The sequence below is a fragment of the Hyperolius riggenbachi genome, chromosome 10, assembly GCF_040937935.1.
Source record: "Hyperolius riggenbachi isolate aHypRig1 chromosome 10, aHypRig1.pri, whole genome shotgun sequence".
NCBI classification, from domain to species: domain Eukaryota; kingdom Metazoa; phylum Chordata; class Amphibia; order Anura; family Hyperoliidae; genus Hyperolius; species Hyperolius riggenbachi.
In genome coordinates this window covers 262,065,224-262,086,596 of record NC_090655.1, presented here as the reverse complement: position 1 = coordinate 262,086,596, position 21,373 = coordinate 262,065,224, and the positions used below count along the sequence as shown (strand labels likewise).

At 46.3% G+C, this 21,373-nt stretch overlaps 1 protein-coding gene across 1 annotated transcript in view; it reads right to left on the bottom strand.

Annotated features, from left to right (window-relative positions):
* The window catches only part of LOC137537148 (uncharacterized), a 205,310-nt gene that overhangs the window by 83,294 nt on the left and 100,643 nt on the right, over nucleotides 1-21,373 (bottom strand). The window contains exon 11 of the mRNA XM_068259273.1: nucleotides 2,742-3,283. Within this exon, the coding sequence (XP_068115374.1) occupies nucleotides 2,742-3,283 (542 nt within the window). The remainder of the gene's footprint in view (nucleotides 1-2,741; nucleotides 3,284-21,373) is intronic.

The following is a 21,373-nucleotide window of genomic DNA, read 5'->3' as shown; positions in this document are numbered from 1 at the left end:
AGAGACCACTGGTACAAGAAAAGGCAGAATCTCTGCGAATACCGACGAATCGCCACACATACCCGCCACAATTGCCGTCACCGCCGCACGTCGGGAACCTGGGCCACCCACTCTGCCGTCTCTATGACGGCAGAGTTCCTGTGAGCCGGTCAGGAGCCGCTTTCATTGGCTCCTGGCCCTGCCTATCAATGTAAGCCAATGGGAGCGGCTTACATTGAAAGACTGACCCGGTCACAGGGCTCTGCCGTTAGACACAGCAGAGAGAGTTAGCTGCGGTGGGGAGATAGCGGCAAGATCGTCGGGAGCGACGAAAGAGTCAAGAACGTGCGGCGTCGGTTGATTGAAATCTACGCCCTGGCAGTCAGGTAGCCATCAAAACGGCATAGATTTCAATCAGCAAGGTCCTAAACCACTTCCAGATCCCTGCTATGTATACTGTATCTACGCCCCTGTATACTTCACTTGAGGAGCGTAGATAACATATTTGTTTCTTCCTGCCACCGTTCACAAATGCTGCGCCGCTCCCGTTAGCCTTCGTCGCAATCCTGCCGTTCCGGGATCGGTGAATGGGAAACAGCTGTTCCCAAACACTATCATAGTGCCTGTGTTGAATGAAAGCAACCTTCAGTGAGATGTCGGCTTTCATTCACAAAGTGTAAACAATTACACTTGCTACTTCCCATATACTGTTTACAGTGCCATCTTGATGTCAAAAAGTAAAGATACACCCACACACCCTTTTACCCCCCTACCCCATAATTGCAAAAATAAAATTACATATTAAAAAAATACATAAACAGTTACCTTACTTTTTTAGTATGTATGATGTCATGAAGGTATATTACTGTTATTTTTGTAAATAGAGACTTGTAATTATTGACAAAGTATACACAGTTATTTCCAAATAAAATACATCACCATACATTGTACTAGGGCAGGCATGGGCAAACTTGGCCCTCCAGCTGTTACGGAACTACAAGTCCCACAATGCATTGCAGGAGGCTGACAGCCACAGTCATGACTCAAAGGCAAATGCATTGTGGGACTTGTAGTTCCGTAACAGCTGGAGGGCCAAGTTTGCCCATGCCTGTACTAGGACCATAATTTAAATGTTGTATTAACCGGGACCAATGGGGAAAAAGGGGGGGGGTTATCTACAATAGCACATTTTATTTTGAAACTGTAATGGCTGAAAATTGAGAAACTATTAATATTTTCAAATTTTATTGTCATCTTCTTGGTAAAATGCATAAAAATGAAATAATTCATAGCAAAATGTACTGCCCAAAGAAAGCCTAGTTTATCTCACAAAAAAATAATATATTCTCCAGTGACTCTGCACCGCAAAAAAATAATATATAGATCATTTCAGTGTGATAAGTAGCGATAAAGTTATTGGAAAATGAATGGGAGGAGCGTGATGTGAAAATTGCTGTAGTTTTAAGGGGGAATAATCTGTGGTAGGGAAATGGTCAATATTTATGATTAAAGAGTTAACAAATTGAAAAATGCATGTGTTTTGCATACAGTGTGCAAAAAGAATGAATAAGTTGAATTTTTTTTTCTACACCTTAACCACTTCACCACTGAGGGGTTTTACCCCCTGACCACCAGAGCAATTTTCACCTTTCAGCGCTCCATCCATTCATTCGTCTATAACTTTATCATAACTTATCACAATGAAATTAACTACATCTTGTTTTTTCCGCCACCAATTAGGCTTTCTTTAGGTGGGACATTATGCCAAGAATTATTTTATTCTAAATGTGTTTTAATGGGAAAATAGGAAAAATGTGGGAAAAAACTTAATTATTTTTCAGTTTCCGGCCATTATAGTTTTAAAGAATGCATGCTACTGTAATTAAAACCCATGAAATTTATGTGCCCTTTTGTCCCGGTTATAAAACCGTTTAAATTATGTCCCTATCACAATGTTTGGCGCCAATATTTTATTTGGAAATAAAAGGTGCATTTTTTTCAGTTTTGCGTCCATCCCTAATTACAAGCCCATAGTTTATAAAGTAACAGTGTTATACCCTCTTGACGTAAATATTTAAAAAGTTCAGTCCCTAAGGTAACTATTTATGTATTTTTTTTTAATTGTAAATTTAATTTTTTTTTAATTACAAAAAAAAAAAAATGGGGAGTGTGGGAGGTAATGAGTTAATTTTTAGTGTAAAACTAATCTATTTCTAAGTAAAAAATGCTAAGGGTGTAGTTTTACTGTTTGGCCACAAGATGGCAACAGTAACTTTTTGTTTATTGCGACCTGCGAGTGTCCGGGCTGTGAGTGTTTGTTTTTTCTCACAATGATCGAGCTGCCCATAGGAGAGCAGCGGATCTTTGTGGGGCTAAGATCAACGAACGGGAATGGATTTTCCCGTTCATTGATCTCCGGGCGAGCGGGCGGCGGCGTGTTTACTAGCGGCGGGCAGCGTGTTTACGAGCGGGAGCGCGGACAGTGGCGGGAGCGCGGAAAGTACGGATTTCTCCGTCCCTGGGGGTTAAAGGATGGAAAAAGGGACGGAGAAATCCGTACGGGCGGGGGTAAAGTGGTTAAAATGCATTGAAAAACACAAAAATAAAAACATGTCTGATAAGCAGTGTATAATTCCAAAAACATTTCCCACACACAGAACATAAATAAGGGCTTCTCACCAGTATGAGATCTGTTTTGAATGCCAAGGTATGATTTATTCCCAAACATTTCCCACACTCAGCACATTCATAAAGTTACTCACCAGTGTGAGATCTCTTATGTCTGACAAGCTTTCCTTTCTCTATAAAACATTTTCCACACTCAGCACATGAATAGGGCTTCTCACCAGTGTGAGATCTCACATGTCTGACAAGGCACGATTGACTACTAAAACATTTCCCACATTCAACACATAAGTAGGGTCTCTCACCAGTGTGAGATCTCTGGTGAATATCAAGATGGGATTTATACACAAAACATTTCCCACACTCAGCACATGAATAGGGCTTCTCACCAGTGTGAGATCTCTCATGTATGACAAGATGGGATTTTCCCGCAAAACATTTCCCACACTCAGCACATGAGTAGGGTTTCTCACCAGTGTGAGATCTCTTGTGTCTATCAAGATGGGATTTACGTCCAAAACATTTCCCACACTCAGCACATGAATAGGGCTTCTCACCAGTGTGGGATCTCTTATGAATGACAAGCTTTGGTTTATGTCTAAAACATTTCCCACACTCAGCACATGAATAGGGCTTCTCACCAGTGTGCGTCCTCTCATGTATGACAAGTAGTGGTTTACTCCCAAAACATTTCCCACATTCAGCACATAAATAGGGTTTCTCACCAGTGTGAGATCTCTCGTGACTGACAAGATATGATTTCCGAACAAAACATTTCCCACACTCAGCACATGAATAGGGCTTCTCACCAGTGTGGGATCTCTCATGTATGCCAAGATATGATTTCCGAACAAAACATTTCCCACACACATCACATGAATAGGGCTTCTCTCCAGTGTGAGATATCTCATGCTTGATAAGAGCTGATTTCCAATCAAACCATTTCCCACACTCAGTACATGAATATGGCTTCTCACCAGTGTGAGATCTTTCATGACTGTCAAAATATGATTTCAGACCAAAACATTTCCCACACACAGCACAGTAATAGGGCTTCTCACCAGTGTGAGATCTCTCATGTCTGACAAGATGTGATTTCCGAACAAAACATTTCCCACACTCAGCACATGAATAGGGCTTCTCACCAGTGTGAGATCTCTCATGTCTGACAAGAAGTGATTTCCGAGCAAAACATTTCCCACACTCAGCACATGAATAGGGCTTCTCACCAGTGTGAGATCTCTCGTGTATGACAAGGTGTCCTTTCCGCTCAAAACATTTCCCACACTCAGCACATGAATAGGGCTTCTCTCCAGTGTGCGCTCTCTCATGATTATCAAGATGTGATTTCCAAACAAAACATTTCCCACAAGTGGAACAGGAATGAGACCCTCCAGCAGGGGGAGAGCTGTGCTGGGTATGAGGCCCCTCAGGGTTAGACAGGTGAGGGGAGTCTGGGGGAATATTTGTGGTAACCAGGATCTCTGCAGGAGACTCTTGTCCAGTGACATCACCGGTTGTACAGTCTGTGGATCCAGAGAGACGAGTCTCTGAGAGGTTCCTGATGCCGGGACTCCGCCCTGCAAATAGAGAAACATCATCACTTCCTGTTAGAGAATTCTGAGGGGAGGAACAATTATCATTAGGGATGAAAGGAAAGAGGATGGTCGGCACTGTTGTACAACTTCCTTTATATGGCATGCGGGGGTGGGTAATGGTGGGTGCTGGTTGCTGGGAGCCTGACGGCAGTTTCACACACGGCACAATAATTTTTTTGCACAAAATAAGATAATGAGCTACAGTATTTAAAATAAAAACCTAGCTGTATAATAACTACGAGAAAACTATGCGCCTAGCACTTTAATACCAATGATGCACTGTACCATACAATCAGTCAGTCAAACTATGGGACAAGAGGCAATAAGCACTCAAAGGTCCTATAAATAACTTGTGCCCTGCACTTTAGAATAATATATACAATACAATCAGTGCTACGCAGTCTGTGCTTTCCACAGAGACCACAATGTATAAGTGCAATCTCCTTCACCTGTACAGTCAGTCCTGGATTTACCTCACATGAGCCTATAGGCACAGATGTCCTGGCACCTTAGACTTCACTCTACACGGACCTCTAAACCCCTGCCGAACCGCACCACAAGTGTGCCGGCTGTCCCAGCTGTTACCTATTCCATACTATCCTTGCCAGTCACACAGCTGCCCCCAAGTATTAGGTAGGTAGGCAGAGATATCCTCAGTATTAAGCAGCTAGAGGTGCCCCCCAGTATTAGGTAGCCAGAGATATCCTCAGTATTAAGCAGCTAGAGGTGCCCCCAAGTATTAGGTAGCCAGAGGTACCCTCAGTATTAAGCAGCTAGAGGTGCCCCCAGTATTAGGTAGCCAGAGGTACCCTCAGTATTAAGCAGCTAGAGGTGCCCCCAAGTATTAGGTAGGCAGAGATATCCTCAGTATTAAGCAACTAGAGGTGCCCCCAAGTATTAGGTAGCCAGAGGTACCCTCAGTATTAAGCAGCTAGAGGTTCCCCCCAAGTATTAGGTAGGCAGAGATATCCTCAGTATTAAGCAGCTACAGGTGCCCCCAGTATTAGGTAGCCAGAGATATCCTCAGTATTAAGCAGCTAGAGGTGCCCCCAAGTATTAGGTAGGCAGAGATATCCTCAGTATTAAGCAGCTACAGGTGCCCCCAGTATTAGGTAGCCAGAAATATCCTCAGTATTAAACAGCTAGAGGTGCCCCCAGTATTAGGTAGCCAGAGATATCCTCAGTATTAAGCAGCTAGAGGTGCCCCCCAGTACTACTGTAGGTAGCCAGAGGTATCCTCAGTATTAAGCAGCTAGAGGTGCCCCCAAGTATTAGGTAGCCAGAGGTACCCTCAGTATTAAGCAGCTAGAGGTGCCCCCCAAGTATTAGGTAGCCAGAGGTACCCTCAGTATTAAGTAGCTAGAGGTGCCCCCCAAGTATTAGGTAGCCAGAGATATCCTCAGTATTAAGCAGCTAGAGGTTCCCCCAAGTATTAGGTAGCCAGAGATATCCTCAGTATTAAGCAGCTAGAGGTGCCCCCAAGTATTAGGTAGGCAGAGATATCCTCAGTATTAAGCAGCTAGAGGTGCCCCCAGTATTAGGTAGCCAGAGGTACCCTCAGTATTAAGCAGCTAGAGGTGCCCCCCAAGTATTAGGTAGGCAGAGATATCCTCAGTATTAAGCAGCTAGAGGTGCCCCCAAGTATTAGGTAGCCAGAGATATCCTCAGTATTAAGCAGCTAGAGGTGCCCCCCAGTATTAGGTAGCCAGAGGTACCCTCAGTATTAAGCAGCTAGAGGTGCCCCCCAGTATTAGGTAGCTAGAGTTATCCTCAGTATTAAGCAGCTAGAGGTGCCCCCAGTATTAGGTAGCCAGAGGTACCCTCAGTATTAAGCAGCTAGAGGTTCCCCTGACTGAAGGGAGATCTGGTCAGTGTAATGCTGAGAGCAGGGTGAGTAAACGCTCATGTACACTCTCATCAGGGCTCTGCATAGGGAATGAGGGAGGGAGGCACTCGGGGAGAGGAGTGAGCCGCCTTTCCATCATCATGTGTCTGTAGGCACGTGCCTACTTTGCCTTATGGTAAATCCGGCCCTGTGTACAGTCCTCCATGCACCTATAACACCTCATTCGAGCAATGTCTTCCTTAGACTACCACTGAGTGCTCCCACCACACCCCGATGATGGACAACTCACCATTAGAAGTGACCCCCTATAGGGGTTATATTAGGTTATAGGGATCTGCAGTACTTTTAGTAGCGATCAAAAGGCTGCTCCTCTGCCTGTATGCTGAACTCCTCTTCACTCTCCCTCTGGAGTTCCATGGACCAATCACCTCAAAGTATAAACTGTACACTCTCCATAGTGAAATAACATTAGACAATTTATTAAGAGGTAAGGATTTGCACTCACATTTCAAAGAAGCTAGAATCAGCATGTGTTTTATTGGGCTCTCCCCCGCTGGTGGGTCGCTGGACTAGTTACCATCATTTGCTGCAATGCTGAGATGCCTGAACCATGCTGCTCCATGCAGTCTCCTCTTAGCTCCGCACAGAAGCTCCTCCCTACATGTTTCGCCACCTAGAGTGACTCCTCAGGGGCACGCCCCCCTATGGAACTGGCTGTTCTTATTCCCTGTCTCTTGTCCTTTCTCCCTCCAGCAAATCATCTCTACGCTGCCCACTTCAGACCCTGCGCAGCGCGCTCACCAGTGAGAGAGTTTACATACAAAATTATATTTAACATATAAAACCTATAAATATGAAAACTGTTAACACTAGTGTACTATTCCCTACTACCTATTTCACTGCATATAAACAAGGTGACCTTCAGTCGTTATTCAAATAGCACATCAAATCAATGATTCAGGCCTTTGGGCCTGACCGCACCCATATGAAATATCCAGCGAGCTTCTTTTGGGGATTTGAGTCCGACCATATTCCCCCCCTCCCCCCCCCCCCCCCTCCTCCTTGGGCATCTAAGCTTCTGTAATCCACAGAAAGAGAACACCTCCGGGTCACAGTTGTCGGCTGCTTTGAAGTGAGCCGAAACATAAGGAGCTTGATTTACTAAGACAAATAGCATGCCTTATCAGAGTTAACACACCTTATCGAGTTACCATGCCTTATCAGTTACCATGCCTTATCAGAGTTGCCATGCCTTATCAAAGTAGCATTCCACGCGCTACTCCCTTATGCCTGCTAATTGGCAATGATGAGAGCTCCAGCAGGTTCAATCACTTTAAAGGACATTATCCCTGCACTTTAATTGGCCCAATAGGCTGTCTGTCAAGTCTCCTGTCAAGTGACAGGCAACCTATATGCCAATCAAAGTGCGGGGATAATGTCCCTTAAAGTGATTGGACCCGCAGGGGCTCAGGGCAGGACGAGTGGAGCTCTCGTCATTGCCAATTAGCAGGCATAAGTTCATAGCAATCGCTATGATACTCTAAAAAGGCATGTTAACTCTGATAAGTCATGCCATTTCTCTTAGTGAATCAATCCCATAGTGTCTCCAGCTGCTGGCGCATGCTGGGAGATGTAGTGTCCCCAGTTGCTGGTGCAAGCTGGGAGATGTAGTTCCCCAGCTGTTGGTGCATGCTGAGAGATATACAGTAAAATCATTAAAGACTCAATCTCCCAGCATGCACCATCAGCTGGGAATGCCACATCTCCCAGCATGCACTAGTGGCTGGGAACACCACATGTTGCTGCTGGGGGCAAATATGATGATTTTAGCATGTATGGAAGCTTTGCTGTTTACTGCTAAATGTGGCGCCATTGAATTCAATGCAATTTTTCTCCAAAATATGCTGGCGAAAATATAAAGAGGAAAATGTAATAAATAAGAAATATGTGCCAATTCCACGAAAATCAGCAAAAACTGGCTAATTTGCCGCAAGATTTATAACGCCTGACAATAAGATGATCATTTTTATACAGTTAGACCCGTGTACTTGTAATGTTTCTCCAGACTGGAACTGGACCAATCAAGATCAGCTACAACTCCAATCACTGCTCCAATTTCACGCAGTACACAAGCGGGAACTAAGTTTGCCTCATCCTGAAAAGAATAACAATTATTTTGGCAGCTCTAGTGATTTGTGCAGCGATCTGTACACACTGCTGGTTATTGCAGCTATGAGGGTCTCACTCCCTCCTGGTCAGAGTCTCTGTTGGGCAGCTCTAGTGATTTGTGCAGCAATCTGTACACACTGCTGGTTATTGCAGCTATGAGGGTGTCACTCCCTCATGGTCAGAGTCTCTGTTGGGCAGCTCTAGTGATTTGTGCAGCAATCTGTACACACTGCTGGTTATTGCAGCTATGAGGGTGTCACTCCCTCCTGGTCAGAGTCTCTGTTGGGCAGCTCTAGTGATTTGTGCAGCGATCTGTACACACTGCTGGTTATTGCAGCTATGAGAGTGTCACTCCCTCATGGTCAGAGTCTCTGTTGGGCAGCTCTAGTGATTTGTGCAGCGATCTGTACACACTGCTGGTTATTGCAGCTATGAGGGTGTCACTCCCTCCTGGTCAGAGTCTCTGTTGGGCAGCTCTAGTGATTTGTGCAGTGATCTGTACACACTGCTGGTTATTGCAGCTATGAGGGTGTCACTCCCTCCTGGTCAGAGTCTCTGTTGGGCAGCTCTAGTGATATGCGCAGCAATCTGTACACACTGCTGGTTATTGCAGCTATGAGGGTGTCACTCCCTCCTGGTCAGAGTCTCTGTTGGGCAGCTCTAGTGATTTGTGCAGCAATCTGTACACACTGCTGGTTATTGCAGCTATGAGGGTGTCACTCCCTCCTGGTCAGAGTCTCTGTTGGGCAGCTCTAGTGATTTGTGCAGCAATCTGTACACACTGCTGGTTATTGCAGCTATGAGGGTGTCACTCCCTCCTGGTCAGAGTCTCTGTTGGGCAGCTCTAGTGATTTGTGCAGCAATCTGTACACACTGCTGGTGATTGCAGCTATGAGGGTGTCACTCCCTCCTGGTCAGAGTCTCTGTTGGGCAGCTCTAGTGATATGTGCAGCGATCTGTACACACTGCTGGTTATTGCAGCTATGAGGGTGTCACTCCCTCCTGGTCAGAGTCTCTGTTGGGCAGCTCTAGTGATTTGTGCAGTGATCTGTACACACTGCTGGTTATTGCAGCTATGAGGGTGTCACTCCCTCCTGGTCAGAGTCTCTGTTGGGCAGCTCTAGTGATTTGTGCAGTGATCTGTACACACTGCTGGTTATTGCAGCTATGAGGGTGTCACTCCCTCCTGGTCAGAGTCTCTGTTGGGCAGCTCTAGTGATTTGTGCAGCGATCTGTACACACTGCTGGTTATTGCAGCTATGAGGGTGTCACTCCCTCCTGGTCAGAGTCTCTGTTGGGCAGCTCTAGTGATTTGTGCAGCGATCTGTACATACTGCTGGTTATTGCAGCTATGAGGGTGTCACTCCCTCCTGGTCAGAGTCTCTGTTGGGCAGCTCTAGTGATTTGTGCAGCGATCTGTACACACTGCTGGTTATTGCAGCTATGAGGGTGTCACTCCCTCCTGGTCAGAGTCTCTGTTGGGCAGCTCTAGTGATTTGTGCAGCGATCTGTACACACTGCTGGTTATTGCAGCTATGAGGGTCTCACTCCCTCCTATGAGGGTTTCCTCAGGGTTTACTAAAAGGTTATTTTAGCTAGTTTTAACTCCAGTCCCTCCCTCCAAACATCACTCACATTCTTATAGCCCCTCCCCTAATTATAGGCATCATTTGATCTATACTGTGCCCAGCTGGGACATATTTCTTGTTCAACTTCATAGGTCTTTTTAATATCTAATGTTTATCAATCACCTGTGCTCATCTCTGTAATCATGTCTTCCTCCTTATATGCGTTCCTCATGTCTCCCTCCTCTGCAGGCTGCTGATCACTCCTCACATACATCTCTTCTTCTTTCTCCTTACTTGTCTTCATCATGTCACCCTCCACCATAGACTGCTGATCACTCCTCACATATGTCTTTTCTTCTTCCTCTTTATTTGTCCCCATCATGTCACCCTCCCCCATAGACTGCTGATTACTCCTCACATATGTCTCTTCTTCTTCTTCCTCTTTAATTGTCCTCATCATGTCCCCCTCCTTATTAGAATGCTGATCACCCCTCACATACATCTCTTCTTCTTCTTTAACTGTCTTCATCATGTCACCCTCCTTATTAGACTGCTGATCACTCCTCACATATGTTTCTTCTTCCTCTTTAATTGACCTCATCATGTAGTTATTTTCTGTAGACATCTGATCACTCCTCACATACGTCTAATCTTCTTTGAGCTCAGATCTCAGTTCTAAAAAGGATAACAAATTATAGCTGTAAGATATTAGCAGTAATAAACAGAGCACAGAAAAGAACATAATTTGCTAGGGGGTGATAATATCCCATAAGCTGTGGTCTCCTGCACATTCAGTACCACAGTCCTCTCTCCCAGTGTGCCTTGCTCATCATCTGGTGCTTCTCTCCTCCTCTCCATGCACACATTCCTGGGAGGTTACAGCAGTGCTGGCAGCGGTAGATGGATGAGGATGTGAGGAGAGAACAGCTGGAGACAGAGGGAGATAGCAGAGGCCTGCAGCTAATTAGCTATAAATTATCATTACTTATGGCTCTGGCACCTGATGAACTAGGCAGAGGGGACAGCAGCTCCATATCCTGACCATACCTGAGCCGGCCCTGGATTTATAGCATAAGAAGTAATAGAAATGCAGAGATAAGGTAATACAGAGAGTGTGCATACATGTGAGGCACCAGCTGGAGGTGGTAGCTGCTCCACGAGGATCTTATGGGCTCAGTTTTCCATGGCATACAAGATCAGCCAGTCACAGCTCCACTCCGCACAATTCACAGATTATATTCATTAGATTGTGAGCCCCTCCGAGGGACAGTTAGTGACAAGAGAATATATACTCTGTACAGCGCTGCGTAATATGTTGATGCTATATAAATACTTAACCACATCACGACCAGCTAACGCCGATAGGCGGCGGCTGGTCGTTTGTGGGTTTCCATGGACGAGCGACTGTTCCATGTCAGTTCACGGAGGGTGTCTGATGATCGCGGCTCGCAGGCTAAATGTAAACATGCGAGAAAGAAATCCCGTGTTTACATCCATAAGGCGCTGCTGCGCAGCAGCGCCGTAAAGGAGATCGGCGATCCCCAGCCTCTGATTGGCCGGGGATCGCCGGCATCTGATAGGCTGAAGCTTATCAGAGGCGGTGCAGGAAGCATCACCGTCCTGTGCCACCCAGGGGAAGGAGGGGAGGGAGGGAAAGGGAGCGAGGCGGAAGATTGCTGCGGAGGGGGGTTTTGAGGAGCCCCCGCTCGGCCACACAGAGCGGCGGTTACCAGCCCCCAGCAGGACATCCCCCTAGTGGGGAAAAAAGGGGGAAAGTCTGATCGCCCTGCCTCAAAGCTGATCTGTGCTGCAGGCTGGAGAGCCCACGCAGCACAGATCACAGAAACCAGCCCCGGTCCTTAAGTGGTTAAAATAAATAAATAAAATTCCTATGACTCCATCCCTAAGGAGCAATTATCTAACCCAGGCATGGGCAAACTTGGCCCTCCAGCTGTTAAGGAACTACAAGTCCCACAATGCATTGCAGGAGTCTGACAGCCACAGTCATGACTCCTAAAGGCAAATGCATTTTGGGACTTGTAGTTCCGTAACAGCTGGAGGGCCGAGTTTGCCCATGCCTGATCTAACCTAATCCACCATATACAGTAGATGCTTTGTACCATTCTCAGAACTACAAGCCTATTACCCACAAAATACAATTCCACTACTCCCTGCAAGTTCTTTTCCCTTAACTGCTACCAGACTGGGCTAGTTGAAATCTATGCCCTGTTTATGTCCGCTTATCCCTGCCAGGGTGTAGATTTCAACTTCCGTGTTCAATTGTATTGTCCTCTCCCGTCATCTGTGCCAATACTAATCCACTGCAACCTGCTCGCTCTGCTGTCAGAGATCACAGCTCGTATCTGTGAAAATAAAATCTCTGGTTCTTAAAGAGAACCCGAGGTGGGTTTTACAAATCTTATTAGCACACATATAATACCCAGCTTCTGTTGCTATATTGTCTCCCCCCAGGCCCCCCCGCGCTCTGCTGTGCCCCCCCAAAGTAAACCACCGTGCTAGCGACACACAGCGTGTCGCCAGCAAACTGTTTACATGTACACTGTCACTCTCCACCACTCACCCACCTCCTCTATATCGCCACTCCCCGCTGATTGGAGGGAAGGGACGCAGGCGGAGAGCAGCCACATAAAGGAGGCGGAGAGTGACAGTGTACATGTAAACAGCCTGCTGGCGACACACTGTGTGTCGCTAGGGGGCACAGCAGAGCGCGGGGGGGGGGCTGGGGGGAGACAATGTAGCAACAGAGGCTGGGCGGCATTATATGCAGAACCAGCCTCTGTGTGCTAATAGGATCTGTAAAACCCACCTCAGGTTCTCTTTAAAGGACAACTGAAGAGAGCGGTATATGGAGGCTGCCAAATTTATTTCCTTTTAAACAATACCAGTTGCCTGTCTATCCTCATAACCCTGTGTCTCTAATACTTTTAGCCATAGACCCTGAACAAGAATGTAGCAGATTAGGTTCTCTGACTCAGGTTGTACTGCATTAGCCACATGCTTGTTCCAGGTTTTTGACTCAGACACTACTTATGCCAGAAGATCAACAGGATTGCCAGGCAACTGACATTGTTTACAAGGAAATAAATATGGCGGCCTCCATTATCCTTTCACCTCGGTTTCCCTTTCAGGGGATAGAGATACAGAGTAAGGAAGTGGTTCAAGTAAATCTGTAATGAAATAAGTGCCCCTGGGGTGTTCTTACCTCGGGAGGGGGAAACCTCTGGATCCTAGTAAGGCTTCCCCTGTCCTTCAAGCCAGCCACATGTCAGCATGTGCACATGTGCAGTAGCAGCTTCCTGCTCGGGTGGAAATAGCCGATCCTGATCGGATCCCCTCTACTGCACAGGCACAGATGTCTCGCACCTGCACAGTACAGCAGACCTGACTGGGCTCAGCTATTTCTGTTGGAGTCGGAAGCCACTAGTGCACATGGGCTCAGCAGCAACTAGGACTGTTATTGTTTTCCCCCCAGCGCTGTATCGGGGACACTCAGGAGGACGGGGGAAGCCTTATTAGGATCCAGAGGCTTCCCCCTCCCAAAGTAAGTGCCCCCAGGGGCTCTTTTTCTCCCCACAAGTTTACTTTAAAGATAATTCAATACTACACCAAGCAGGGCCATCTCTTATGCAAAGTGATATATATATATATATATATATATATATATATATATATATATATATATATATATATATATATATATATATATATATATATATATATATATATATATATATATATATATAGTGCTGCGTTCTCCAGTGCTGCGTGCATGCTTTGCATAGTATTGCATAAAATTTGGTTTGTGCTGCTCATCCCTTGGCTTATATTATTTTCCCCTGTGAGCGTGCATAACCACGCCCACCTCTAGCACAGTTAAGCATATAAATGAGCGGTGCTCATATTTCAGTTAGTAGCTAGTAGAAGGTGAGGTGTTTTTAATTCCATTTCTCCCATTTAGCTGACCCCTGGGATTTTGGCATGGTTCCCAGTACAACGCTGATAAAAACTAGCATTTTTGCCTGGTTAGAGTAGGACTCACCAGATCGGGGACACTTTGGCGTAGTTGGTGAGCTTAAACGCGTTAAAGCGTAACCAAGAGCCCCTGTCACTGTTTTCCTGTTGTGTGCTGCAGCACCTTCTGTATATATATATATATATATATATATATATATATATATATATATATATATATATATATATATATATATATATATATACACACGCTTCTTTAAAAAAAACGCTTTGCTAATATAAATCTGTTTAATTCTTCATAAAACTTCAATAAAACACTTCATTGCGCAGTTAACCTGTCACAAATGGCTAACAGACACGCAACTTACAAGCTCCATAATGATAAAAGGCATGTCACAAGCGGTGTTCCTAGGGCCCTCCTTTGGCTTATACGTGGCTCCCGTGCGGCGTCCCGCTCACCGAGTACCCCACGCTCCTAGGGCTCCCGCGAGAAACATGTCTGTTAGCCGTTTGTGACAGTTTAACTGCGCAATGAAGTGTTTTATTGAAGTTTTATGAAGAATTAAACAGATTTAAATCAGCAAAGCGGTATGGTTCACTGAAGCCCTTAGTGAAGCATAATACAAGGCGAGAGATCCACCTGAAAAATGAGGTGACTACAATCTGGTGAGCTTCTCTGATTACGGGTGATGGTGTCACAATTAGGAGCACTTGGTTCACACTGCATGGTTTGAAGTGCACAGATCAGTTAAAGCAGAATTGCGCGATGTGGATCTTGTGTTTATGTTATACTGAATGAAGTGAGAGCACAGTGGACTTTTTATTGGTTTACTTTAAAGATATATGTCCCTGGATTCCTGGTCACAGCCTTCATATCACTAAATATTCACCCATTACCTTGGCTATAAGCGCTAGTCTAGTTTAGTGGACTCAGCAGGAAACCTCATAGAGAAGTTCTGCTAACTTGTTTGGGTGGACAGCACTCTCTCAAACTGAACAGGACATCTGTGCCTATAGGCTCCTGTGAGGTAAATCTGGGCCTAGGGGACATGGCTATATTCCATATACCTGTACATCTCTTGTCTCTGTGATGTGACTGAATTATTACTAGGAAGGTGAGATGCCGGCACTGGGGGGACATGGCTATATTCCATATACATCTTCTCTTGTCTCTGTGATGTGACTGAATTATTACTAGGAAGATGAGATTCCAGCACTGAGGGGACATGGCTATATTCCATATACATCTTCTGTTGTCTCTGTGATGTGAGTTATTACTAGGAAGGTAAGATGCCGGCACTGGGGGGACATGGCTATATTCCATATACATCTTCTCTTGTCTCTGTGATGTGACTGAATTATTACTAGGAAGGTGAGATGCCGGCACTGGAGGGACATGGCTATATTCCATATACATCTTCTCTTGTCTCTGTGATGTGAGTTATTACTAGGAAGGTGAGATGCCAGCACTGGAGGGACATGGCTATATTCCATATACATCTTCTCTTGTCTCTGTGATGTGACTGAATTATTACTAGGAAGGTGAGATGCCAGCACTGGAGGGACATGGCTGTATTCCATATACATCTTCTCTTGTCTCTGTGATGTGACTGAATTATTACTAGGAAGGTGAGATGCCGGCACTGGAGGGACATGGCTATATTCCATATACATCTCTTGTCTCTGTGATGTGACTGAATTATTACTAGGAAGGTGAGATGCCGGCACTGGAGGGACATGGCTATATTCCATATACATCTTCTCTTGTCTCTGTGATATGAGTTATTACTAGGAAGGTGAGATGCCAGCACTGGAGGGACATGGCTATATTCCATATACAGCTTCTCTTGTCTCTGTGATGTGACTGAATTATTACTAGGAAGGCGAGATGCCAGCACTGGAGGGACATGGCTATATTCCATATACAGCTTCTCTTGTCTCTGTGATGTGACTGAATTATTACTAGGAAGGTGAGATGCCAGCACTGGAGGGACATGGCTATATTCCATATACATCTTCTCGTCTCTGTGATGTGACTGAATTATTACTAGGAAGGTGAGATGCCGGCACTGGAGGGACATGGCTATATTCCATATACATCTTCTCTTGTTTCTGTGATGTGACTGAATTATTACTAGGAAGGTGAGATGCCAGCACTGGAGGGACATGGCTATATTCCATATACATCTACTCTTGTCTCTGTGATGTGACTGAATTATTACTAGGAAGGTGAGATGCCAGCACTGGAGGGACATGGGTATATTCCATATACATCTTCTCTTGTCTCTGTGATGTGACTGAATTATTACTAGGAAGGTGAGATGCCGGCACTGGGGGGACATGGCTATATTCCATATACATCTTCTCTTGTCTCTGTGATATGAATTATTACTAGGAAGGTGAGATGCCGGCACTGGAGGGACATGGCTATATTCCATATACATCTTCTCTTGTCTCTGTGATGTGAATTATTACTAGGAAGGTGAGATGCCGGCACTGGAGGGACACGGCTATATTCCATATACATCTTCTCTTGTCTCTGTGATGTGGCTGAATTATTACTAGGAAGGTGAGATGCCAGCACTGGAGGGACAATGCTATATTCCATATACATCTTCTCTTGTCTCTGTGATGTGGCTGAATTATTACTAGGGAGGTGAGATGCCGGCACTGGAGGGACATGGCTATATTCCATATACATCTTCTCTTGTCTCTGTGATGTGACTGAATTATTACAAGGAAGGTGAGATGCTAGCACTGGGGGGACATGGCTATATTCCATATACACCTTCTCTTGTCTCTGTGATGTGAATTATTACTAGGAAGGTGAGATGCCAGCACTGGAGGGACATGGCTATATTCCATATACATCTTCTCTTGTCTCTGTGATGTGACTGAATAATTACTAGGAAGGTGAGATGCCGGCACTGGAGGGACATGGCTATATTCCATATACATCTTCTCTTGTCTCTGTGATGTGACTGAATTATTACTAGGAAGGTGAGATGCCGGCACTGGAGGGACATGGCTATATTCCATATACATCTTCTCTTGTCTCTGTGATGTGACTGAATTATTACTAGGAAGGTGAGATGCTAGCACTGGGGGGACATGGCTATATTCCATATACATCTTCTCCTGTCTCTGTGATGTGACTGAATTATTACTAGGAAGGTGAGATGCCGGAACTGGAGGGACATGGCTATCTATATTCCATATACATCTTCTCTTGCCTCTGTGATGTGACTGAATTATTACTAGGAAGGTGAGATGCCAGCACTGGAGAGACATGGCTATATTTCATATACATCTCCTCTTGTCTCTGTGATGTGACTGAATTATTACTAGGAAGGTGAGATGCCAGCACTGCAGGGAGATGGCTATATTCCATATACATATCCTCTTGTCTCTGTGATGTGACTGAATTATTACTAGGAAGGTGAGATGCCATAATCTAAGGCACATGTAGGCAGGGGAGGACTGGGACCTTTTGGCCTGGGGGGACAACACAAACTAGAGGCCCGTTTCACGGCATCCCCAGCCTAAAGCCATATCTTTCTTGTGTGCAAATCCTCAAATTGTGATGACTAACAGCCCCAGCCACACACACACTATGTACCTGATGCCTAACCCCATTTCTCCGCACAATCTACCTGTCTGTGTCTGATGCCTAACCTTAAAGGAGTTATCAAGCTTTTTTTTTTATGAAAATAAGTGCTACTTACCCAGGGCTCGTCCAGCCCCAAGCTCCCAGCATGTCCCTTGCCGCAGCTCTGCAGTCAGTTGTTCGCTGCCTCCCAGCCCCTGGCGATGACGTCAGGCCGACTGCGCCTGTGCGAGCGACGCTGTCAATCACCGTCACATGGACCAGAGCGTACTGTGCAGACGCAGAACTACTGCGCCTGCGCAGTACACTCCGGTCCACGTGGCGGTGATTGACAGTGCTGCTCGCACAGGCGCAGTACAGGCCGACATCCAGGTCGGACTGGTGCCATCGCCGGGGACTGGGAGGCAGCGGCAGCGAATGGCTGACTGCAGAGCTGCGGCGAGGGACATGCTGGGAGCGTGGGGCTGGAGGAAGCCCCGGGTAAGTAGCACTTATTTCATTAAAAATGCCTGATAACTCCTTTAAACAACCCCCCCCCCACACACACACACACACACACACACACACACAAACCTACCTACCTGGTGATGCCTAACCCCACTCCTGCCCACCCACCATACAAACTACTTGTCTGACACCTACCCCCCCCCCCCCTCCAACTACCTGTTTGACAGTGCCTAACTGCCTGCCTCCCCCCTCCCCTGCCGCCAATCACACCACAAGAAGTAAAAACGTTCCCCCTCAGGCCAGGGTCAGAATGGGGATGATTATCACACAAAAAAAAACTCAGAGGGCACTGGCCTGGGCAGAGAATTGAATTTGACAGCAGTAGCAGGCAGGCAGCAAAGTGTGAGTAACTCAGTGACAAGAAGGGAGAAGAAATACAGAAACAAAATTTATAAAAACCACCTTCTCCTCTGGCAACCTGGACCCGACCTCCTCTATCCTCCTGTCTCCTCAGTCCTACACCTCCTCCTCCTCCACAGGACAGCAGCAAGCAGCTATAGGTGGCATCTTCGACTTCCAGCCCCCAAAGTGTCCGACTCCTCCAGCCAGGACAGCCAGCCAGCCACTCGTAGCCGCAGCTCCAGGGCCCCAGCCCCCCCAGCACAGAAAGCTAAAGAGTGAGACAGCTCACTCCGACGACACCTCAGGCACAGCAGCACAGGGGAGGACTGTGTCCGACTCCTCCAGCCAATCCAGCCAGCCACTCGTAGCCACAGCTCCAGGCCCCCAGCCCCCCCAGCACAGAAAGCTGCAGAGTGAGACAGCTCACTCCGATGACACCGCAGGCACAGCAGCACAGGGGAGGACTGTGTCCGACTCCTCCAGCCAGGCCAGCCAGCCACTCGTAGCCGCAGCTCCAGGCCCCCAGCCCCCCCAGCACAGAAAGCTGAAGAGTGAGACAGCTCACTCCGACGACACCGCAGGCACAGCAGCACGTTGCGGGCGGCAATGGCTCCAGGCGGGGGGCGGAGCCAAGCAGGGTCAACCCACCGGGCCGGAGAGGACCTAAGCTATTTGTGTCCTTGTGCCGCTCACATCCACCGCAGGTGCAGCCACGCACAAGGGCACACCACGGCTGGCCGCCTCAGCCCCTTCTCTGATTGGATACTTCAACTTGCCGGGAAATATCGCGCGAGGTTGCGATCCCCACTGCGAACCTGTCACCTGTGGTATGTCTGCGGCCGCTGCGTATAGCAGCGGCAGGCCCTAATTACTTAAGATTTGGGTGGCCCGGGGGGCAATTGCCCCCCGTCCCCCTGGGCCAGTCCTCCCCTGCATGTAGGGGAGGGGGGGGGGGGGGCAATAGAAAACTGGCAAACAAGTCACCGAAGTTATATAAAAGACTCTTGTATGGCAATAACTGCAAGGGGAATAATCAGGATAGTGACAGGTGTACTGTGACCTCCTCTGTAACAAAGTATGTCCACCCCGCCCTCTGCTCTGCTCAATATATAACAACAATCACACAATTACCTCTTCCAGCCTCGTGCTCTCTCTCCACCTCCTGCAACGTTTACTCCGCCTGCTGTTACATCATTTCCTGTTTTTGTCTTAATTTCTTCCTAGCTTTGCGTTCCACTTGAAAGGTGTGATGTCGCCATCTTGTGGTAGTTAGGCTAACTGCAGCGTCTGTTTGTGGAATCACTTGCACTCACCCATCTAATACTATTAATATTACAATTTTCTTTGTCACTGAACAACATCTGCATCTACAGTTGCATCCCATCCCATAATAATAATAATAATAACAACAACAACTAGCAGAGAAATGTCACACAGCATGAATTGTCAGCACGCTGCATCATCACACCATAATAACAGAGCTCTGTGTAATGCACTGCTGAGTAATAACAGATTATTACACTTCCATGTATTGGATTGTGTATGAGAGACATATAGATGGGCAGCTTGCAGCTTGAGGAGGATGACATGAATGCCCTCCAAACCATGTGACACTAACAGTGGAAACATTCCACCAATGCAGTAGCACCTGAGACTGTGGCAGTTGTGTTGGCAGCCAGTGTCTGGGGTAACTGAAGCAGCATGAATTGGCATCTGTCTGGCATCAGTCTGTGACATCAGTGGAGAGAGGATGGTAGTTGTTAGTAACCCACCTCTCATTCATTTTTAGAAAACGAAGTGATTGACTTTATCTGGTGACAGTCGTAATTCAGTTGTCTGTGACCACACCCCCAGCAGCAGTGAAGGGTCTTCAGACAGATTACTTGACGCCGGGCAAGTAAGAACTTTAATAGTATGTTTTGCCAGTTGTGGACAGATTACAAGCCTAGTCACCCTAAACCATTGCCCAGACGTGTCTTATTATCACCCAAAACCATTGCCCAGACGTGCCCAGTCACCCAAAACCATTGCTCAGACATGTCAGATTCCCCCACCTGAGCTGTAGATCTCTGCAGCTCGTCCAGAGTCACATGACTTGACTGCATTTCTGATCACACTCTGCTTGTTTGGCCTGTGAGTGTAGGTGGACGGCCTTGCCTTGGTAGGTTTACAGTTGTGCCATACTCCTTCCATTTCTGAATGATCGATTGAACAGGAAGATATTCAAGTCTTTGGAAATCTTTTTGTAGCCTAAGGCTGCTTTAAATTTCTCAATAACTTTATCCCTGACCTGTCTGGTGTGTTCTTTGGACTTCATGGTGTTGTTGCTCCCAATATTCTCTTAGACAACCTCTGAGGCCGTCACAGAGCAGCTGTATTTGTACTGACATTAGATTCCGCACAGGTGCACTCTATTTAGTCATTAGCACTCATCAGGCAATGTCTATGGGCAACTGACTGCACTCAGGCCAAAGGGGGCTGAATAATTACGCACACCACACTTTGCAGTTATTTAAAAAAAAATGTTTGGAATCATGTATGATTTTTGTTCCACTTCTCACGTGTACACCACTTTGTATTGATCTTTCACGTGGAATTCCAATAAAATTGATTCATGTTTGTGGCAGTAACGTGACAAAATGTGGAAAACTTCAAGGGGGCTATATAATTTTGCAAACCACTGTATATTGCACTTTTCTCCTGGCAGACTCAAAGAACCAGAGCTGTGGCTACTAGGGCACACTCTATAGGAAGTAGCAGTGTTAGGGAGTCTTCCCCAAGGTCTCCTACTGAATAGGCGCTGGCTTACTGACCCTGGTCTCCTGTGTCAGAGGCAGAGCCCTTAACCAGTGCACTATCCAGCCACTAGTAGAGACAGTGGATGCCTGACATCCCTGTGTAGATGGTGGTGGGGGAACCTTCACACAGCCGGTCACAGAGGACTCTGCTCAGGTCAGGCTGTTTCACTTCAAAAGTACTCTTCTGCAATTTCCCAAAATATATTGTTTTGAAAAGTGTTTGGTTAATGTAATCACATATGATATTATAAATTAGAGTGATTTCTTTTAATAACAATCACAAAAGTGCTGCATACAGAGCAACAATTGAGATTCCGTAGAAAGTAAAGCAAAAGTGCAGT